The sequence below is a fragment of the Haliaeetus leucocephalus genome, unplaced genomic scaffold (assembly GCF_000737465.1).
Source record: "Haliaeetus leucocephalus isolate CR32 unplaced genomic scaffold, Haliaeetus_leucocephalus-4.0 Scaffold932, whole genome shotgun sequence".
In the NCBI taxonomy this organism is placed as follows: Eukaryota; Metazoa; Chordata; class Aves; order Accipitriformes; family Accipitridae; genus Haliaeetus; species Haliaeetus leucocephalus.
The window spans coordinates 1446330-1469312 of NW_010973368.1; the positions used below are offsets into that span (position 1 = coordinate 1446330).

Genomic DNA, 22983 nt, shown 5'->3' on the forward strand with positions numbered 1-22983 from the left:
AAGGAGAAAATGACCAGTTCTGTGTGGAGAAATTCGCAATACAACTTGTTATAGTTCCAAATTAAAAATGAAGTGACTGAAGTGAAATGGTTTGACAACAAAAAGCATTAAACTGTCTCTTAACCATAGGGTCTGGCTTTTAATCAATACTGGATAAATCTTGCTAAACTGATCCTAATTCACCTTTTCGTATTTCACATCCTGCCAACAGTCCTACGGAATGGAAAACTTACATGGGAATTGTGGCATCAGGATCAAGGTTATATCTGCAGCTTTTCTAACAGATTTAAAATTAATCTTTATGACATCTGTTTTCCTTTGTCACAGTAAGACATAGCAAGAACTGATACTGCATTCGCTCTCAAAGTACACTTGGAAGTTCTTCAAAAAGTAATGTTCATTGTTTCAAGCAGCTTCCTTTTCAAACTGTTGCAAATTTGGTAACTTGTTTTAAAATAGTTGCTGATAAACTTCTTTTAAGGAAACTTCAGTGCATCTTACATAAATATTGTCAGTACAATATTTAATATGTCTTTGATCTTTTCTGTGTATATTTTCAAAACAACATGGAATATAGACTTAGAATCTTAGTGCTCCTGATCTGTATGGGAATCAGAAGTACATAAATGGAGTGCAGTGAAAGTTGAGCACATCACACTTCTAAATCAGGTTAAATTGTCCCTAACAGCAACATGCAGATAACTTGAGTAGGTCAATGTACATAGAGCTGAAAACACATTTGACAAATGCAGCACAACTTAAGTGGAGTCTTAACATCAGTTTGAAAAAACAATTCAGAAAGACAGACATTTTAAGACTGAAGCCATTCTCTGTTAAACTTAGTTTATAAGACAGAGACAAATTTAAAAAAAAAAAAAAGGCAATTATGTGTAAGTCTTTAACATGCCTTTGTTTAAGAGATACAGTAATAAGATTCAGGATACAGTGATAGATGCATTACATTCATCATTGTGCATCTTAAAATTAACGTAGGCAAGAGAAAAAATAACAAGCTATGTAGTAAATCTTAAGGGTCTTTTCCAACATAAATGATACTACAATTCTAAATAAAGCAAGCTTTTGAGATCAGATACTGTGTTGACTATAAATCTTAACATAAAGCATCTCTTGTAATTTAACTGGATCTCTTCCATCATGTTACATTGATACTAGCAAGGGGGGGCAGAACCCATTTAAAATTTGGTAGGTGGTAATTTTATGGAAACTTTTTAAGGAAAAATTGTAGTGTATTATTATTGAAAGCAAAATTAGCTTTGAGATCCTGTAAAAGGAAAATGTGATCTCAGTGAATTCTTATTTTAAATAAAATCTGTCACATTCATTGAAGTAGTTAAGTAGACACAGACTTAATTAATACCGGAATGTAGACTAGTTATTTAACAGTTTATAACCTTCCACTGTTGTCTATAGACAAAAGCAGAACAATAGGTTACTAAATTCCTTATGATCTGCTATTTTTGTAGGACTAGAATCTGCTGCCTAAGTCACAAATTCTGTACCTAGCCCTACAGAAGATTTTTCAACCCATATGCATATCAAGTTTGAAGGCCCTTTTCCAAAAATTACTTTACATAAGTTCAGGCTAAAAATGTACACACTGCATATCAGAAAAGCTGTGATTTTTATTTGAGTAACACACACATAACACACAAATTTGGTGCAGCAATAAATGTGTGCTGGCATGAGGATGGCTCAAGAACAGAGGTGCACAGATGTACACAAAATGTGTACAACATAAAACAGATGAAAAAGAAACCCAGCTTTTTCTTACCATAAAATATTCAACATGCACATCCCCCCTACTCAGATATAAAGAGTATATTACTCACAATCAAAGGAAATATACTACATATCAGATATCATGCAACATATCTGAGGTCTGACTCAGTTCCAGACTTAGCTTGTGGAGCTAATGTTAAACTGAAAGAGAAGATCTGAGCAGCAAAATGTTCTATAGAAAATTTTACTTGTTGTGACTATAAACCAGTTTTTTTTATTACGTGACCCTGTGTTAACTGGCACAGATTAAGAAGCATCCCAACAGCTCTCTTAGCAGACCTGAGAGACAATAACAAGCAACTGTTTGCAGACAGTTAAGACATACGCTTTTGTAATATATTCTTCATTAGTATTTTAAAAAACTGAACAGTTTGGGATTCTGGCTCTGGCAACTCTTTTTGGGCTTTTCGTCTTTTAAAATCACCCTGCTAATGCTGTGATGCTTGTCCACAGATGGTATTCTACACTATGAATGGAGCTGAAATTAAGTGGTGACAGTAATACAAACTTGGCTTATTAATATCAAATATGTAAGATAATTGGAAGAAAGGAACAAAAGCATGGAAGCTGAAGTACAGTGAAACTAAAATCAGATTAGTTTGCTGCTAACCAGGTCAATATATAGCTAGATTAGGATAAATTTCTGTCATTTTAGGGCTAACATCATATAAATAGCCATCTTTCAAATAGCAGCAAAACAAAACCATTAATAAATTGACCAAACAACATAAGCTTCTGACAGAATATCTGAAATATTAACAATTTGGGAAGGAGAAATTTTAACATAAGCTTTACCTTGTTAAGATAATTAAGATTCAAAACAAAAACACCGCAACAGTTAATTGCAGACTATCTACAGAGAAGTAGAAATTACATATAAAGTATCTGTGATGCATAAGAAAAACTTTAGTCAAACTAGGTGCTGTCAAGCATGAGATACATGAAAAGCTGTGTAGCATTTGAATGCATGAAAAAGACAGGAAATTTTGGAGTAGTGACTATTTTCTCACGTGTTCGTACTGCTTATAGAACAATTAACTCTCCCACGCCCCCAATAGCCTTATAAGAAAACAATTTTTTTAAATGGAGAATTTTGAAGAATATTCAAGTAAAACCTTTGGCTAAATAACCTCTGCGACTTAAAAAGAATTGCAAATTAATTTCCAAAAAAATTTTTTTTTAAAGAAAGAAAATGTTAATTTCTGAAACACAATTATATATTCAACTGCCAATACGCATCCCCAGTTTCTAAAACTGTCAGAATGTATCTGCTTCCAATAAGTATCAGTGAAGCAACACCACACAATGCCTGAAGCCACTACTACTACAGAGATAGTAATCCCTAAAAGTTTCTTCTTTTAAATGAAAAGTAAAACCAGCTTAATTTTCCTTCACATAAGGAATAGCACTGAGATCATCAAGATGAGACAACAGGAGTAAAGAAATTTGTAGTCCAGTTCATCTTAAGGTATTCTAAGCAAATCATACAAACATAAATGAGTCTTCTTTTGAGTGATCCACCTAAAGCACTGTTTAGCATCACTCATTTCTAACACAGGAAGTGCAAGTAATGAAGTTGAGAAATCGATGACTTCAGAAATGGAGAACTGCACACACCTGTGCCAATCTTTCATTAATGCAAGATTCAGACAACACGTTTTATAAACTATGCAGACATATACGTATTTGTCACACTTTTCTTTGCACAGTTGGAAAATACTCAACCTATTTTTTTTGCACAGTTTATGAAAACACACACTTAAAAAGCCTTCTGTTACCCACCTATCCATACCATTGCTCAAACCATTCCCAATTTTTTCTCTTTCATATACACAGAACAGTATTATTTTTCCAACCCAGCTTAGGCATGTGATCAAACTTACTTGCAGTAACTGTGATTCTAGTAACCACAAGCTATTCAGCTACCCTCTAAGCACATAAGGCTGCATAATTTACACATTTAACTCATTATTATAGGTAGTATATTTTGTGGAGAGAAGTTATCCACATTGCTAAAAAAGTCAGTTATTAATTCCTTACCCTTTCTCAAATGTCACTTATATTAGCTTTTACAGATACATACCAACTGTTTTCTGCCGTACTATGCTTCTTGCCTTTTCTGTTCCTGGAGACCCAGTGGTTGTAGCACTGCGCTGCCTCATTGGTGCTTGTCCAGGCTGATCACGGCTCCAGCCTCTAGAAAAGGACTTATCAACGGAAGATTTTGGGAATTCATGCCCAACTCCTGCAAAAATAGAATTGCAAATCTATTCACTGCTATTCTGATATCATCAGATATTTGTAGCTGTGCTCTTTCCAAGAGTTTTAAAGCTGGATAGAATAAATTATGTTACCAAAGCAAGCATGATTTCAAAAGCTAAACAGCTCATTACTGGTTTTTAAATATATAAGCCTACTCACAGCCAGCATTAACACTGAGGGATACTCAAACTTTTTCAGAAGTGTTGGTGCTATTAAACTATTGTGCTTTTCTTTTTCCTGATGGATCAAGTGCAAAACCACAAGAAAATTGGGTTTACAAAGGTTGTAGCCTGATAAAATATGTAACTAGAGAAATTTTTCCTTTGCTGTTCCTCTTAGAGAAGACGCACAAAATGATACATTACAGACTACTAATATTGTGGTTTTTTTTCCAAATAATCCCTGACTTTTGAGGAACATGAAATAAAGATGACAAAATATTTTAATACGAAATGCAAAAGCAAAAAAAATGGGATGATGGGCTCAGAGAACAAGGCTTTTTGGAAATTCACAAAAAAAAATACTATACTAAAATTAAGAAAAGATGGACCAAATTCAGATTTAACATTTATATTGAAGTAAATAAAGCTCATATGAGCAGCTACCACAAACAACTCTCTCTCAAAAAAAAGTGAACTAAAGACTATTTGCAATGTATTTCCTTATCCACATTGAACCATTGAATAGTTTGGGTTGGAAGGGACATTAAAGATCATGTAGTTCCAACCCCCCTGCCATGGGTAGGGACACCTTCCACTAGACCAGGTTGCTCAAAGCCCCATCCAACCTGGCGTTGAACACTTCCAGGGATGGGGCATCCACAACCTCTCTGGGCAACCTGTTCCAGTGCCTCACCACCCTCACAGTGAAGAACTTCTTCCTTACATCTAACCTAAATCTATCCTCTTCCAGTTTAAAGCCATTACCCCTTGTCCTATCACCTTGTAAAAAGTCCCTCTCTAGCTTTCTCGTAGGCCCCCCTTAGGTACTGGAAGGCTGCTCTAAGGTCTCCCCGGAGCCTTCTCTTCTCCAGGCTGAACAACCCCAACTCTCTCAGCTTGTTTTCATAGGAGAGGTGTTCCAGCCCTCTGATCATCTTTGTGGCCCTCCTCTGGACTCACTCCAACAGGCCTATCTCCTTCTTATGTTGGGGGCCCCAGAGCTGGACGCAGTACTCCAGGTGGGGTCTCACCAGAGCAGAGTAGAGGGGCAGAATCACCTCCCTTAACCTGCTGGTCACGCTTCTTTTCATGCAGCCCAGGATATGGTTGGCTTTCTGGGCTGCAAACGCACATTGCCGGGTCATGTTGAGCTTCTCGTCAACCAACACCCCCAAGTCCTTCTCCTCAGGGCTACTCTCAATTGAACTCATGTAAACAAAAATTATACTTGATAAACAATTACAATCATTAAAAGGGCATCTTCCTGAAAAGTGAGCACTAGTACAACATGTTCATTATTATTAGCTAACGAACAGGGCCAAAGAAATTGGCATAATTTGTATGGTATTTATTACTTCCAAAGCTGGATTTAACTCTGCAACTCACATATAACAACAGAGGCTTTCTCTGGAACTCTATTACTGAAGGCCAACACGAACTCTTCTCATGTGGCTCTGTATGGGTGATACAGATGATTCAGAATGTTTTTTAAGCCTATATTCAAATAACTATACACATTCTTATCTGACATCAGACTTCTCTCTCTTTTTTTTTCTTTTTTCTTTTTTTCTAAACCACAAGAAAAAGAAGAAAGATATATAGTATAGGAAAACAAAAACGCATGGTGGTCTGAACAACCTCTCAGGGTCAACTACAGAGAAATGTATTTTTGTCCAGCTGTCACACACCAGAAGAACAAAAGTGTGAATAATGCTTTTGCTCAAGATGAGAAATTTAGAAGCATGTGAAATGTTTTTAGCAAAAATAGTCTACAGGGACATCCTCTTTAAGACAGGGAATCCACATATATTACTTCTCACTGACAAACCGTAAGATATTAGTAGGAAGTACCTTCCCTCAGCTTTGACTGGAGAACCACATCAATCAGAATACAGAAAAATAAACAGTAGACTAAAAATTATACTTTTTTTTCCATCTTTATTACTCACCCTAAATATAATCCTGCTTCTATTAGATCTCAAAGCACTTTTTAAAGCAGAGCAATATCGTTACCCATGTTTTACAGAAGTGGAAACTAAGACAGAAATGATTGCTCATGGTCACATGCAGAAAGTCAGTCTCTGATCTGGGAAGGGAATCCTGGTTTTGCAACTCTCAATCCCGCCCTCTATCCAGGAGGACAGACTTCCTGTCCCTTACCCATTCCAGAACTGTACCATTATAAGCAAGTAGCCACCTCCTCTCCCCATATTATGTCCTACAGAGTATTTCCTGCATTGTTTAGGAATCAGTTTAAAAACCGGTACCATTCATATGGATTATTAAAGGTATCCTTTCTCTTAAATAGTCCAACAAGGTCACTTTGACAAAACCTGTCTTCACCATGGCTTAGTGATGAATTAGTACCCAAACAAAACTATGTTCACCTTACATTTCATCTTTAAACAACATTCATTGGATTTCAGGATCAATATTCCAATTGTGCTTGCAATAGCCACTTGCTAGCTAGCTATTTTTTACCAGACATATAATCATTGTTACTTTCAAGAAGTTATGATTGGGACTCAACTATTTAATTGCTTTGATAAAAGGAGAAAGGAATAACCCACTACAGTATAACATTTTAGGTTAAATTCAACACACCTTTAAGAACTACATTCCATATGTGCCTATTTGCAGGACTGATTCTTAATGTGAGGGTTTTGTGGTGGTTCTAAAAATCAACCTTATCTGAAAGAAACTGGGTTATTTCAGGTGATAGAGAGTCCTAATTAGGTATACTAAAAAGGCTAGACCAAAATTATGCTGTGCCAAACATCTTATTACCCCATCCCAAATTCAAATGATGTGTATACAGTGTCGTCTTACCTTTGCCTTTGTGTTTTTTCTGCTTCTGCTCACTCAATTTATCCAACGGCAAGTCACTGAGGTCCAGGCTATACAAGTTTCTAGCTAGTACTTTAGTTAGTGTCTCCATTGTCAGTGACCATTCAGTGGCAAGCTCTTCCCAATATGTCAGTGATGACATTACAGACAGCAAGTCATCCCAAAGTTCTCGAGAGATGTACACATTTAGATTCGCTTTGATCCAAGCTACTATAAGAGTCTAAAAGAATAAAGTGAGAAAAGTTGGGTTCTGAATGTAAGATGACAACATTCAAATGTTACTGCTTAAAAGGAAGCTTCTAACTGCCACAGAAATTTCTGCATAGTCCTGACACTCTTTTCATCACCGGTACAGAGACTTTTACTTTACAGATCCTATTTACAGAGAAGCCACAACAGCACTCTGCAGCTATAAAGTCTGAAAGGATATGCTACAGCTTACTGCAAGGAATAAAACAAACAAACAAACAAACAAAAAACCAAAACCAAACCAAAACACAAAACAAATCAGTTGGTTAGGAATGGATGGCACGGAAGATTTTGTGCTGACCTGACCTAATTTTGCAATGGAAGCAGACTAAAACTGCACACATTGCCAGTTATCCCAACTCAACTAAGGGACAGCAATTTTTTAATTTCATAGCACCCCAAAAACCATTGTCACGGTGTCATTAAACAGAACGTAACAAATGTAGCCAATTCTTTAACTCACACCCTTCAATGTTATCTGGGTAACATGATCAATGATTTAAGATGACAAACCAACAGTGGTTATTGCATCTAATCTCTTGGTCAAAATTAGGCTGAATTAATTAAAGTGAATTTATGTTTAATTGCCTGGAAAAGAGGTCCTGCAAGTCTTCCAGCTAAAGTGGAGTTTTTTCTGCCTTGATACTGCAAGAAAGTTTGGGGTGGTATTTTCAGCACAGATTCAGTAACCCTGAGCAGCACAAGTAGCATCTGTTCCCTGCAAAACAATATTAAACTTAGAGTTACCATTTTGTTATACTTCTATATATACAAGGATACTTTTAAAGATAATAACCAAGCTTGTTTTGCTCAGACAAATTCCATAGAGGACATAGTGATTACAAGCAGCCTAACTTGGTTATTGCAACTGAAATTACTCCAGTCTTCTTTTCACACTTGAGAGTCAGGAATCCCTGTCACCCTGTAACATCTTCTGCCAGGTCATTCAAGTGCTATCACCTTCAACAGCCTGAAATTACAGGCAAATTTTTAATTATATATCCAATGTGAGCCTTTTCTTTTTGTTTTTTTTTTTTTTGTTATGAATGACAGGTTTTGGCAATGTTACATTATCATTAACATACTTCATCAATTATTTTGTGTTGTGCAATCTTTGCCGTCATGGTCTAGAGTCACTTCTTTACAGGAATGTGAAACTGGGAAGAAAATACTGATCTAGTGGTGTCTGTTTGCTGTTATTACTACCAAATTTCCCAGTGGCTAGCCTTGAACTGACTCTTTATTTCCTCACAAGAGGAGACAAGCTTCACATGACATGTAATGCCAGCTCTTCTTACCCAGAGTTCAGGAAATATTAGTGACAGATTGAATAAAAGTGAAGTTAAAATGGAGTACATCAGCCATTTGAAATCCCCTTGCTACTGCTTCCTTGTAATGTAGAATGGTGGCAAGCAATATACTACATCATTAGAGACAGCTATTTAAAGGATAGGGGAAAATAATAGAAATTAATTTGAAAGTGGGGTCCCCTGTACCTGCTAGGCACCTTAAGCACTGAAAAGGAACAAAACAGTTAAACAGTACATGGACTCCTGTACACAATTACAGATCAAGAGCAACCCACATCTGTATAATAGTTATCCATGCTTATCTGAGGATTTTTTGTTTATTTTTAAATAAGGCTGTGAAGCTTCATGGCTGTTTTCATATTTTAGCACTTTGACACATAAGCAAAATGCCCTGGAAAAAAGTCGTCAGTAGCTCCTTAAGAGTAGTCTGTATAACCTAGCTTGCTTCTTTTTTCACTGAGGGCTGAACTACCTCAAACTAACTAGGTGCTTACTACTGGCTTTAACAGAGCAGACAACCTCTTCCCCTGTGGTAAGTTGCCTGTGATGTTAAAGTCCATGTATTTACTGATTTAGAGCAACTGATTTACATAGTCAATACCACTCTACTGGGTTTACTACCAAGTAAGTTTTCACATTTATCTTGTGAACTAATAATCTAAGATAAAAGCATTAGCATTTTACCATGTCTTCTTGTCCATAGTCACTTGGACTACCATGTGACGGTAGATATTAAGAATGCGTTTACACATATCAGTGTGTTCATCCAGCAGAGCCTTAATTTCATTTGCAGGTTCAAGAAAGAATATATTTGAAGAATTTATTATAAAAACCTGTAAGTAGAAAAGATTGGATGTTATGAGCTTGAAGCACTTTGACATTTTCAGCAGTTCAGTTAATAGTAACCAGGAAGAGAAAAATCTACAATTAACAGAAAAGGCTGCATATGCACTCAGAAGTATATATTTAAACATAAGTTAGCTTGACATGATGATAAAACAACAATAAGACTGATTTTTTCCCATTTTTTTCTATAAAACATATTTGTGTATTTTTGCTCTCATAGACAGATGGTACAATAAACTACTCTATACAATTATTTTAATATGATGGACAAAAATGTCCCAGTAAAGTAGTCCACTGGACAAAAGTTCCACCTGTAAACCAGGAACTGACTAGTATAATATATGCTAAACTACCTGAAATAGTCCTGGTACACAGTGTGTGCTTCAGCATGACGAGGCCTGTATTATGTTCTGGGAGACTAAAGCGTTCATCCCACTGTGATCAGCAAGGCTTACCAAAAGTAGGAAACACTTCTCCAAAGTGGTTGACTTCAGTGGACAGTGAATTAGGGCTTTCAGAACAAAAATGATGAACACAAAGTAGGCAAGGACACTGTAGGAGTTACAGGAGCTACTACTAAAGTGTTGTTATATTTTTACGTAAGTTTAAGAAGTATTTGAATCACAGTGAGCCCTAGATTTCCAATTATTTTTTACCTCTCTTCCTTAATCCACATGTACAGGAAATCATTGGTTCTACAGTTGTAATTTCCCTCTACTGAGAACTTTGGATTTTAGTAATTAAAAACTATTAGCATGTAGCTTTACATTCACTAGCCTCAACTGATGAGCCTACCCTACTCTAAGTGCCTAGAAATAAGTCTATGCAAAAATTAAATGCGTCAAATGAACCTTCATCTAAAAAAACTTCAACATGAACAATCTCCCAGACATTCTCAGATGTTTAAAACTTAGTATACAGTGCAAATAGAAAAAGTACTTCACTGTTTCATTTCTCAGAAACGGTTCATATTCTAGTCATTGTATACAAAGATTATGAAGCTGAAATTATTGTAACATATGTGAACTTAAAACTGATTTCCGTTACAAAGTTTATTTCTATATATAACAGTGTACACCACAACAGGAAACCCTATTCAGGAAATCATTCAAGCTGTGGTAAAAATAATGAGTTCTAATTAGCGTGGTCACCCATGGTAAAAGCACACACAGTGGAGTGGCAAATGCACGTCTGTTTTATTTTGTTCAGAATCAGTTTTCTTACGGATAAAAGAGTATTATGGAGGCTAGAGTCATATACACACATATATGTATGTTCATGCACATATTATACATAAAATACACACATTTTATATGACTGTAAGAGCGTTTCAAAGACCCTCAAATTATACACACTTGATTTTCTATATCCTCAACTTCAGTGAAACATTTTGCTGAATATTTGAAATTAACACAAATTCTACCCTGCCAAATTTCCCAGAAACAGAAAACTTCTGTTAGGGAACTTCTGCAAGTCTCCATTCCTCAAGGATATCACTGAAGTAGAGTGCTGTTGTGTCTGATCAAAATTTTGAAACGCTTATGTACTCATCTAATCTGTAATTCAGATAAAGATGAGAAAATATCCCAGTACACCTTATTATTGAGATTAGGAAAACCGCAGGTAATGATGTTTTGTTTGTGGTGACTAATAGCTTAAAAGAAAAAAAAAGCTTCTAAGCATTCTCATTAAACACTTAATTAGAATAATTTGAAGACATGGCACTCAAATGAGAATTATTTTTTCTGTTATATGATGAAGAGCAGAATACATGCCCTAATGCAAAATTAAAAGATTTTTTTACTGTGTTATCCAACACTTGTATATACATCGTCCTACTTAAGGTCACTGAAGATATAGTGAACCACTGCCATTATTCTAACACTATTTATCATCAAACTTTTAAAATCTAAAATAATTTTTAAAATTCCGAGATGCTTTGAAGGACCATGGGATTCCCTTGCAGGAGTATTACATTATATTCCACTCTTTATGTGCCGGTAACAAGAGCATTATTATTAGGATGAAAATTAGATATCAAGTCTATTTCATACCTGCAATACTGACTGTACTCCAGCTCGTACATTTTGCTCTTCAGTATCAATTTCGGACATTTTTTGCAAAGTATCTTCGTAACAGCCATTTCTTGCCCAGTTTGAATTTCTAACATGACTGGAGTTCATCCCTTTTTCCTGAAAAATATTTTTTCTTAAAATCCCACAGATTTGTAGACAGGTATTTTGGTTTTATATTAAAGGAAAAAGGATATAATAGATATTAAACAATGGTAGACAGACGTTTAAGATGCATCTTAAAGACAAAACTACATTTTAAGAAGTTTGTAGCGATTATTTTAAAGTATCTGGATGAAATAACTACTGTTTTCCTCATCCTTTTATTTGTATATAATTTTTACACAGCTGAAGGTTAGCATGCTGTATAATCCACATCTTGAGAATAGTTCATAGAACTGTATGAAATTTTAAATTGAACCAAGCACGTTAAAAATCTACAGATAATGGATCAAATTGGTAGCCCATTAATGCACTGTTTAATTACCATTGATTTTCCCGAACAGATGCTCTGACATCAAATTAAACCACATATAATCTGTCGAGGAGGCCACTTCTCTGTCTACTAGCATATCAAAAAGATGCACAATTAACGAACAATTATTTTACCTCTTCTCTTTCTTTTGCTTTCTCTGATGAATTGTGGTCAGCAACATTTTGATCACAATCTACAGTTGTGCACTGCATTATTTCTTCAGGCTCTTTCATAAATAAAGGCTTGTCTTCTTGCTGAATCCATTCCTGATACACCTTTACCACTTTCCTCATGGCAGCTGCTTCACATATCGGCAACAGAAATGCCTGTGAGTAGAAAAAGAAACAAACAAAAAACCAGTTACAGTACTTGAAATCAAGTTGGACTCTATAATGTACAGGTTCTAAGGGATAAGGTGGTGGTGGGGGAAATACAGCCACTGTAGGATCCTAACAAATAAATTACTCCTAAACCTAAATGTTTGCTCATTTTCTTCATCTGTAAACTCAAAACATGAAAAAAGTGTTTTAACAAGAGAACTTGTCAAGGAAGTACTTGGAAAACTTCACTGCCAAAAAGAAAGATATGAGAATCCATACGTGCATATCTACTCAACACCTAATCTGGTGAAATTAAGACCCAAACACTCATCAAAAATACACAAAACAAATAATAAGAAGTTTCTATTACAACATCTTCCATTCAGAGGATTTGGAAGAATAGAGTTAAATCAGTTATAAATGACTAAGAAAAATTCAAGTGACACACATTACTGGTAGCCACGTATCTTATTTTTAGCTAAATGAGTTTTTACAAAACAGTATCCTTAAAACAAATGACTACCTGAAAAGCCTTCAGAATTATTGTTTCAAAAAAGCGTGCATTTGAGTCAGTACGATGGCTGATCACTGCCCTCTTCCGGGGGTTTTCTGTATCTGCTGTGCTGGTAACAACTAGTCACAGATCAGAAACTTTTAACATTAGTCAGATTTTAACTAACTATAAATACATTTACCAAAGACCATGATGCCCTAATTGTATTAAAAAAAAGAACAAATAAACTACACTAAAACATAACTTTATGGACCCCATGGTATGAATGTTGAAAACTCATTGCCCATGTCTTTAAGGAGGCCCCACTTGACACAAGCAGTACCTTCTCTCTCTGGACATAGACATTTCATACCAGCATCACATCAAAAGAATTTTTCTATGTATTACAGAATTCAACTGACAAGTTCATCAGTCACACATGATCACTCATCAAGTCCAACAGTCCTCTGCAAGGCCGTATACATTTTTGTACCCTGGAGCCTAAAGTGCATAAAACTTTTTTTTCTACAATCTTCCCACCATTCAGTACAACTTAAATTTCCTCCTGACTGGAATAACTTAGCCCTAATGTTTTAGAAATATTACAAACATCTGGCATATTAGAAATGAACTTACACTGAAAACTTCTGGCTAAACAATGACCTAAATGAGATCTCATAACCACACATGAAAGCCAAATAATCTACATAAATCACAGAGTGCCTTGTGAAAAGAACAAAGACAATTACCTTTGCTGTCCCTTCCGGGGGGGGGGGGGGTGTGTCTAAATAGACCATCAATAATTTAGACTCTACATTCAATGTCTCAGACTCTGTAAACTCCTGAGTGGCAGCTGAATTCAAGTAACTCCATTATCTCCTTCAGCAATGTGCCCAAGCTCGTCAACACATTGTATGTGGATAAGCTTCTGACATTTATTTGCTTCAGTTGAAAATATCCATTTCATCCAGATATACTGGAGTTTTAAAATGTTTTGTTTTCTGCTGTTTAAAGCAATTAGTGTCATGCATTTCAATTGAAAGTTAGTATATTTTTTCTTTACTATTATTCAGAGAAATCTCTTCATCTTTTGATCTATAGCATGGGGCATAAAGCAAGTCTATCTTGTTCTGTTCTCCCACATTGAACTCAAAATTATGTATTTTCACCTTATAAATAAAGACTCCATATTCTGGCATTTGTTCTCAGTTTTAATTTGTTTAATAGTTTCCAGTTCAGAAATACTACTTTGAGTATGCTCAGCTAACAGTTCTGGTTGCAGTAAAGTCAGAAGCAGAAGCTGTTACCTTCTATAGCCATCTGTCCCACTCTTCTGATGAACACTATCAAGGTAAGGATATTTGCTCCTAAAACAGCTCTTTAACAGCTGCAGACTCCCATAGGAGGCTTATTTTAATATGCTTGGTTGCGAGCTCTAATAGGTACAGGGTTGATGTATGAAAAGATCAAACATTCCTGCCTATGCTAAGTTAGATGTTGTCGAACTGGTTATTAAAGAAACAAAGTTAGAAAAATCAGGAACCAGGGATATTCTACACAGAAAATATTTCAGAGAGTGTTAACTTTTCAATTCTTAAACCTTAAAGGCAAGATGACAGAAAAAAGCCTGTACATTTGTATAATCTTCTGCTTAGCAAATGCTCTTGAAAGAAAACTATGACATAATCATCATTTACAATAAAATAATCAAGATTCTTGCATTCTAAAGAGGGTTCTTTACCTGTCGAAAAATCTCAGTTAGAAAATTAACGTTGCTTCTTTTAGAAGAAAAGACTTTCCGGACAATTTCAATATCGGTTAAATGCTCTTCGTCAATACTGCAGAGGCTGGAAGAACTTGGTTCTCTCTCTGTTAGAGTACTTGTATTAGAATGAGATTGTTCTGGCTCTGCATTTTTATCCTGCTTATCAGTACTGTCATTTTTGCTGTCCTCCCTTGAAACCATACTAGCAGCTGCTCTCTGAAACAAAAATTAAAGAATAGTCCATAGCTCATTTTTAGTACAACAGTTGAACAGTACAATTTTAAATTACACTGCTGTATAACTTAAACAGTACAAAGAATTCAGGAAAAAAACCCCAAACCAAACCAAAATAGGATTCACCGCATTTCAAGGCTTCTTATGTCTAGTTGATTAAAAACAAAATAGCAGAATTTGAAAAAAAAAATCATAGTGAGTCCTTCTAAAGTGAATTCATAAGCAGAAAATTGTTTACAAATACTGTTTTTAAAGTTCTTCATTAGTTATAATTATCAGAGGAGTACACACTACTGACATAACAATTAAGAGAAAAACATGAAAACAAACACTTTTTTCTCTATTTGGTTTTACCTGAATATTCTTTGGCACATTTTCACCTTCCATCCCAGGAATATGAGGTCCTGTATGAGGTTTTGGCTCAAGCCAGAAAGACACCAACCATCGAATGACAATAACACGAGCCTTAATAAAAGGCTCCTTTGTGCAATATATTGCCTCATTGGTTTCAGCATCTTTCTTAACCATTACATAGTGTGGCTTTGGTCTCATTTGTGGTATATCTGTAAGGAAACACAACATCTTAAAAATATGTGCAGAGGGAAAGCTCTATATAAGAAAGATATCCTAAAACCACAACCAATGCACATGAACTTTCAGAGGTACTGTTTTTTCATATTCACTGTTGCAAAACTCATCCCAAGATGTGCCAAAATGGACGTGATAGAGAAAATTTCAAGACTAGACTAGAAGACATCAAAAGGCTGTAATTTTCTCCTGGCGGCAGACAATATTGTCAGTCCAACAGACAACTTGTTTCTGCTATGCAAAACCTTTAATTTTTTATCTGAAAGTGATTTCTATAGCCTTACATCCTTGCTTGCATTTCTTTTCTAAACAAGTAAACACATTTCTTTTCATTGTTTTCAGCTTTAAGCTACACGCTATACTCAATATTTAAAGATAGACTTCAGCAAACTCACTACTTCACACTCTCATTGAAAACTACAAAGGAGTTCTAAGTATCAAAATAACTGTTAACTAGACTAGAATATGGCCTATACAAGAAAACTATTTTCATATAGAATTAAGATATTGTCAAATTTCTTCATTATTAAGAAGTGTTTATAGTTAAGTTACTAAGCAACAATTTATGTAACTCATACCATTTTACAGCCTTTTAAGAGTCCTATATGTCACCTATCCCCTACTACCAAACCTACTGTGAAAAGCAGGTGCAGTTTAGATGCAAGGATCACCACATTTCCTAATGCATCCCTAGAAAGATCTCTATGTTTGTCTGCAGCAATCTGCAATAAAGGAAAATAATTAGTGATAAGGGTCAAAGTTCTTTATTGACACAGATCCCAACCTCTAATCATGGCTACAATGGGAGAGCTTTAATTCTAAACTGTATTCTAACAGCAGCTGCAATAAACACAGCCGCTTCTAGCCCTCTAACAGGTGAAAGATTAATAGAACAGAGAAATCCTGCTCCAAAGCCACGTGAGTTTCACAGCTTCATCTAATGCCACATGTGCACTAGGTACTTTTGCTGGACTTTGCTACCAGAGCAAGGGCACATGCATCTTCCCATGATTTAGCTGAAAGATGATTTTGTGGCAATAGCTTCTGTACTGGCTTGAAGGGAATGCAATGAATGATGCCCAGTGGCATGCCAGCTAGCAGGAACTGTGATTATTTGGGGTCTATAACCTACAGTTCCATTTTCTCCATCCCATGTTCTACACGATTGTTCAGAACTGTTCAGCTCTTCTGGTTCTCTACTGTGCTAGTGACAAAGATGCTGCAGTGTCACCAGTATTACTGAATCTACCTCACAAAAAAAAGTGACAGTCCACTCAATGTGGATGGAAATGACATGTGTAGTAAAAACATTAAAGATGGAGTTGGGGGTGGGGTATGGACTGACACGGACAGTTTTTAAATTGTGCATAATGCACATTTCTGCAGGGACAAAAATCAACAGCACAGTTCAACTCCAGCCACGTATCAGCCAACTCAACACTGCAAAATGTCATTTCTGCATTTCACAACCCAAGACAGGGTGCAGAACAGTTCTGCAATACCAGTCATCAATCTGAAGCAGCTACAAAACTTTCAGGTGTGAATGACGTTTCTCTGGGAGTGGTGTGCAAACTCTATTCCTAGTTCTAGAAGGGCAAGTATGAGATCAGCTCCAATACAAAAAGTAGATGAAAATTCTTCTGAGGACTGATTATGACATGTGCTGTCAGAACACATCCTGCTGCTGGTGTTTCAGTATCATGGTTTTCCACACACACAAAAAAGCCCCGCAAAAAAAACAACAAAAAAAAAAAGCCCCAAAAAGGAGGCGGCATGGGCAATGATGGTCCTATCCAGATATGAAGAGTGATAGATTGGACAGAGATGGTATTTCAGCACTGACTCAACTCTTCTATAGCTTGTGGTACATAAGTAAGAGATATATTCCATGGTTTTATGGGCCAGAAGGTAGTTCAAAGATACTAAAGGTGGGAGTCAAAGAAGATACAAAGTAGTCATGCTGAAGGACATAAAGTTGTTTCCTGACTATATCTTCCTAATGCAAGGTCAAGAGTTGTTTTAAGGGATCCAGCATAACTTCTATGAGGTTATGGTATCATAATTCAGAAAGAACAAATCTGGACAGCAGCAAAGAAATAATCAGCTACTATCTAGGCAATTAACTTATGACAGCCACATACACTTTTAGGCATTTGAAGTGAATACAGCCTACCTGCCAGACTGCTGTAAAGGTTACCTTGTTAACATCACAAATACACAACACAACACCCAGCACCAGCACTGAGGATATCCAAGTTGGTATATCTCAGTGTCATTTCAACAGCCACATATAAAAGTAGTGATAAACTCGTCATGGTGCTGCTAAACTGAGGAATGTTTCCAGAACAGACTTTAAAGTCACATCCACTATTTTTAATGGAATCATTAGAGGAAAAAACTACATGACTCTTGCATACCATCCACCTAGAGTAACAAATGCACAGAATACTTTTTAAAAAGCTTACAAAGAGTTTATTTACTACAAATAAAAAACAGTACATTGTTTTCATTCTGTGGAAAGCAGCAGGTTAGTAGGAAAATTAAAAATTAATATATCTTAAACAGAAGCATGTATAACAGCACAATCAGCAAAAAAGGAAGCAAATGCCTGGTAGCGCAGTATTTAAAGATGCAAAAATCAGTTCTCTCTGCTATCGATTAGCATTCAGCAGGGCGTGAAGACTGCAATACTAACAGTATTTTCAAAAGGACAAGACATCCTGTAGACATGTAGTAAACATGTCCTTGCAGCACACTGTCTCCTTCTGTAGTTTCATTATATCATCTCAAAACATTTTCTCTCTCTATTCCCTCTCAACTGTATTATGTGCTGCAGCTGCTTCTCAAATGTATCTTCCTTCAGTCATTTCTTGTATTTTCGTATTTCTGTCCATCTTGGAAACAGGTGTCAAGGCTCCAGATGAGGACACTAATGTAAAACCAAAGCAAAACAGAAGCTTATTAGATTCACTCAAATAGCCCAAGAGGAAATACTCCCTTCCCCCAGCTTTCGATTGTTTTGGGCTTTCCCCACCCGCTGGCCTTGCCCCTCTGGGGACTTGATGTAAGCTGGTGCCAAAAAGGCCAGGAAGCTGAGGTGGTGGAAGACATAAACAGGGTAGAAAATTAAAAGGCTAGCAAAACCACATTTATAATGGTGGACACTTGTAGTTGTAACTACGCTTAACTTCTTAAGGCAATAAAGAGTTCAGAAGGAATGAAGAGCTGCAGAGAGCTGCAGGACACCCACTTTATTGTTTCCCTGTAAATGAAGCTGCCCACCTAAACGGCTTGGAAATGGCACAGAAAGGCATGTTACTATGATTGAAGAAACAACGCCCCTGGAATCTTACTGCCATATCTGTAGATCTTACTAAACAGTTTCTAAAGACTATCTTACCGAATCTAAACAGGTGTTAAAAGGCATTCAAAACAAAACAAAAGAATCTCATGGGCTCTTCTAAACCTGTATTGCTCTTCTAAGCCTGTAATACTCAAGCCAGAATTTGGCGGAAGCACCGTATTAGCCTCTTGTAACTGGAATGCTCAGCACTTGTTACTGTAACCAATACACTTATCTGAAAATCTACCTTAACAGAAAGAAAAAAATCTCAATCCAATATACTATCTCTAGTAAAGCCCTGTACCAATGCTTGCTTACTAAAACTACTGTTTTGATTTATACCTCATGACTTCTCCTAAATTAAACATTACGCCAGTAGCATAAGAACTGTTTTTAGCAGCAGGCTCAGTGCCCAAGTTTGCCCTTTTTTCTGCCTAAATGCTGTCAATTTTGTTCAGAACAGGCACAGGATTGTTTTCAACTAAGGTGGAAAGATACAAGCCAGAGAAGAACTTCTTAGAGGAGAAAGGACTATTCTACTTACCAGTGTTTCTATTGCTTTCAATACTGTATTCTTCCCCTTCCCAAAATCCTTGTCATTGTTGCTGACTTTGCACTGTTTAAGGCACTGACAGTAGTTTTGGAGATCTGTGCCCATTTCTTCTTCTTGTTTCCCATTGTCCTCTTCTTTACTAAGGCCTTGGAATTTTCTTGTTTATGGTTCACAGAAAAAGAGAGGAGTACAGTAACACTTCTATGGAAGACACAATCAAGATCTTCATAGAAAGAGAATATACTGTTCCCACATTTCTTGTTTGAGGACATCAAGCAGCAGTAGGTTTGCTTTCTCAGCATTGCCTACCATCCCTCTTGTAGCTATTTTATCAGTGAACCTCTTCAGTATCTTCACACAACTCTTGTTTTACTGTTGTTCATGGCTGGATTTATACTGTTTCTTCCCCCCCACATGAGAAAGTCCATTGTTTGTCTTTCCCAGGAGAACATGGTTTTGAAACATCCATCTCTGAAGAAAGCCACAATCCAAATACATGTACATGGACCGGCAGAAACTAAGACCTTGTCAACAAACTTCCCCGACAGCTTGAATTTAGAATATGAAATTGTGTCTGGAGATCACCACTAATCCTTGTGAGATGCTGCGTCAACAGGTAAGAGGAGCTGTGAGGTTTCCATATTATTCAAGTAATGAAATGGCAGCTTAAAGCCTGTGTACGTGGTATTGCTTTGCAAACTAGAGTCTTGAACTCTTGTCGGCTTACAACCAACATGTGCATGGGCATGTGCAAACCTGAGCTAGCAAAATCAAGATTTGCAAACAACGTTCTAGTTTAGAATGGGCTAAAAACCTCTGAGCAAAACTCTAGTTAGGTTTGCTTATCAAACACCTAAAATTCCGCTCTCTATATGGAAAGACATATTCTAGCACCATCAGCTTTAAAGATTGTGTTAAACCCTAGCTTCCTCTTCCTACTGCAAGCTCTTGACAAAACATAGTTGACACAAACCCATAACTAACTCTGCCCTGTCTGAACTATGAGCAAGCACCATATGATCCAAACATTATGATTCTGTACAGATAAAGCCAACATCCCCCAAAGAACAGCACATGAATACCTTTTATCTCAGCAGCCGTAGTTTCTCTTCAGAGCACAACTTAAATCAACAGAGGTCACATTAAAGAACTGTTTTACAAGAACATTTAATTTACCTGCATCAGATTGACTCTAATGAAAGGATCAGGTGCCTCCACAAACAGAGAATTGAAAACCATAAACAGGAACCATAACATGTTCTTTCATAAGAAATACTTCTGGAGAATGTTCTTTATGGGAAACACAAGTCAAGCAAAAAAACTGCTTTGCTATACTCTCTATTACAGAAAATGTAATGATTTCATCAGCTGTATTAACACTTACCAAGTATAGGGTTATACAAGCTGGTTTCCTTACAGATGTTTGGGAAAATAGAAGGTAAGTAGTATTTCTTAAAATTTGAGAATAAAAATGAAAATCCCTTTTCCTGGTTTTCCTTGTTCTTCCATTCTAAACTCTTAACCTTAAAAAAAGAAGTTGGATAAAGTAAACATCTAGAAGTAGGAAAGAAACATGACTGATGAAATGTCTTCTTTATAAGTTATTTCTTTGGAACAAAACCATACACATTTTAATAAACACTTTTAGAAAGATGGAACAGAAACTGACCAAGAAATGTCAATGGAACAAAGACTATCTACTTTCAGGGCAATGGGCCTTTAGAATAGAATATACATACATACATATCTCCTCAATGTAATTCAATAGAATGGGTGACTAATATAGAAATTAGTGACATGAAGTTCTTTGGCAGAACTTAGTATCAAAGAAGTAACTATTCAGCTTGAAATTATCAGTGCCTCTACAGAGACTTCAGCAAGACTTTAGCATTCACGTAGTGAACAAGTTCTATGACACCTGTTTCAATGACTTACCTAAATTTAAACATAATACTTTCAGTTCATTACAGAGAGGGCAGCTGTCTTCAAGAATGTAAGGGGTATTTTTATTCAAAATGAACAGTCATCATTAAGCTTACCCTACAGGTCACAAGTATGGTGACCTCTATTCAACATGGGAGATGCTGGGGGCAACAAAATGAGGTTGCAAATTATTCCAGCACCGCAAGTTCACAGAGTAAGATAGATAAAGGGAAGCCATTAAATGTTTCAGTTTAACATTGGCCATATTTGTGCACTGTCCATCTTCTCTAGCACAACCTGCAAAAGTGTGAAGAAAAACTTAGGGATAGATACCCAAACGGGTTCTGCTGGACAAGTCTAACCCAGAAGGCAGTACCCTGGAACACCTACAGCATGTTACGTAGTCAAGCAGTTCGCTGGGCATATGACAGCACAGCAGGCTCAGAAGCAGCATGTGCTAACTGGCCAGCAAATCAATTACATAAAGTATAATAGCTAGGCCAATTTTTGATAGGAGCTCTTGAAAAGCCTAGGACAGGGCATGGCAAGTACTGGCTGAGATCATGGAAGTGTCAAAGTACGAAGGCAAGGACATAGTGTGCACCTGAGCTGCACACCGTGGACTACCCATTCAAGTCTTCATTTTCTGTGCACAGTTCAGCTCCATTATCTGCCTTTTAGGTAGCTTGGGATCTGCAAGATCTTATCACCTTGTGTTCACAGAGCAATGCCCCCAAGCAAGTGTAATCTCAGCAGTGCAGCTACTGTCAAGCAGAACTCAACTCATAACCTTTGTCAGATGGTAAGTATTCCAAATATGTACTGTTTTCCCAGACTTGCTTGTCTTTTGAAGAGGTTCACTTGCTTAGCTGTAGCAGTAATCCCAAATTTTCTCTGTGCAGTGTACTATATTACACCTGAGCTTACAAGTCTCCTAAAACTAAAGTCCCAGAAAGTACAGTTAAGACATCAACAGGAGTCATGGCACCATCCCTGCAAGATCTGTGTGGTAAATACCTTGTTGATCGGGGGGGAACAAACAAAAAAGCCCCAAAAAACCAACCCCAAAAAACCCCAAACACACAAGCTCTTGCTAGAAAGCCATAATCCCTGTATCATGCCCTAAACACCCTGGAGCATTTCTACTAACCAGGGCTTTCCAGTAGCTCAGTGTTTCCATTAAAGAATGGAGAGGCTGTATGGTTAATCTACAGTAACAGCAGAAATTCCAGAAAGATAGATGGAGGAAAAATATGACCCTAAGCACAGACACTGGCAGTCCCAGTCTTAAAGAAACAGGATGTCAGACTCAACGGTTTGTTTGCTTTTGTCAGCTAGCCTGAATACAAACCTAGAAAAAAGGCCAGCAAAAGTTTGGGACTTGTTAAAAGCCTGTATCACAAAAATCCAATGCCTTCAGTTAGAAGTTTCCCCTTAGTTTGAAAAGCAAAGTCCCTGACCACCACAAAACCCACATAATAAGAGCGAGCCCAGTTGATCCTTCTACTGGTTGAAGGCAACAGGGCAGGGAGGGGGAGATGAAAACGGGAAGGGAGCTGGAATTAGCATTGCTGAAAGTGACAGACAAGTCTTGTTTTTTCTCCATGCTGCAATCTGATGCAAGACCCTGTGGTAACAGACCTATGAATCTTCACACAGAAGGCAAGTGAAGATCTTCTAGGAGAATTCACTTTTTATGAAGGACACTTGAGGGAGGGGCGAGGGGGAGGAACGTTTAAAAC

At 36.8% G+C, this 22983-nt stretch overlaps 1 protein-coding gene across 4 annotated transcripts in view; it reads right to left on the bottom strand.

The window, feature by feature from the left end:
* The window catches only part of RALGAPA1 (Ral GTPase activating protein, alpha subunit 1 (catalytic)), a 135315-nt gene that overhangs the window by 93506 nt on the left and 18826 nt on the right, over positions 1-22983 (bottom strand). For all 4 annotated transcript variants that reach the window (XM_010583661.1, XM_010583660.1, XM_010583658.1 and 1 more), the window contains exons 8-16: positions 20703-20841; positions 15189-15397; positions 14577-14816; positions 12157-12348; positions 11530-11667; positions 9314-9462; positions 7908-8037; positions 7053-7290; positions 3884-4045 (exon numbers count right to left, since the gene is read on the bottom strand). In XM_010583661.1, coding sequence (XP_010581963.1) covers positions 3884-4045; positions 7053-7290; positions 7908-8037; positions 9314-9462; positions 11530-11667; positions 12157-12348; positions 14577-14816; positions 15189-15397; positions 20703-20841 — 1597 coding nt within the window. The remainder of the gene's footprint in view (positions 1-3883; positions 4046-7052; positions 7291-7907; positions 8038-9313; positions 9463-11529; positions 11668-12156; positions 12349-14576; positions 14817-15188; positions 15398-20702; positions 20842-22983) is intronic.